Here is a 551-nt window from a genome sequence, read left to right on the forward strand (position 1 = left end):
TGCCGCTCTCCGCGGCCGCCGTGCCGGGAAGGCGGCCGGGGACAACCCCGCCGGGCCCCGCTCGCTCGCCCCCGGCCCCGCTCCCCGGCAGGAAGCGGGCAGCGCGGCCCGGCGGCGGTACCTTGATGGGCTTGGTGTCGGGGACCAGGCTGCGGCCGTGCATCTCCTCCATGGCCCGGCAGGCCTGCGAGCTGCGGGCGAACTTGATGAAGGCGATGCCGCGGGACTCGTTGGTGCGCTTGTCCCGCAGGAGCCAGATGTTCTGGATGTCCCCGAAGGGGGCGAAGCGCTCCCGGATCAGCGCCTCTCCCGTGTCCTTGCCCAGCACCACGAAGACCCGGCTGTTGGGCGGCTCGTCCAGGCACTCGGCCGAGAGGCGGAAGCCGCTGCCCTCCTCCATGGCGGGGCCGCCGGGCTCCCGGGCCGCCGGGGACCGCTGGCTTTTCTCGGGGGCCGGCGGGGACCGCCCGCAGCGCCCTTTCCGCCGCGGAGACAACATACCCTCCTCGCCCCCCTCCGCCACTGCCACTGCCGCCGCCGCCGCCTCCTCC

The 551-nt window shown here is 75.5% G+C and overlaps 1 protein-coding gene across 2 annotated transcripts in view; it reads right to left on the bottom strand.

Annotated features, from left to right (window-relative positions):
* RBM45 (RNA binding motif protein 45) overlaps positions 1-528 on the bottom strand; it is a 9,364-nt gene extending 8,836 nt beyond the window's left edge. For both annotated transcript variants that reach the window (XM_010565967.1, XM_010565975.1), the window contains exon 1: positions 122-528. In XM_010565967.1, coding sequence (XP_010564269.1) covers positions 122-499 — 378 coding nt within the window. In that variant the 5' untranslated portion in view covers positions 500-528. The remainder of the gene's footprint in view (positions 1-121) is intronic.
* Positions 529-551: the final 23 nt, after the last annotated feature.

Source organism: Haliaeetus leucocephalus, unplaced genomic scaffold (genome assembly GCF_000737465.1).
Source record: "Haliaeetus leucocephalus isolate CR32 unplaced genomic scaffold, Haliaeetus_leucocephalus-4.0 Scaffold1, whole genome shotgun sequence".
Classification (NCBI taxonomy): Eukaryota; Metazoa; Chordata; class Aves; order Accipitriformes; family Accipitridae; genus Haliaeetus; species Haliaeetus leucocephalus.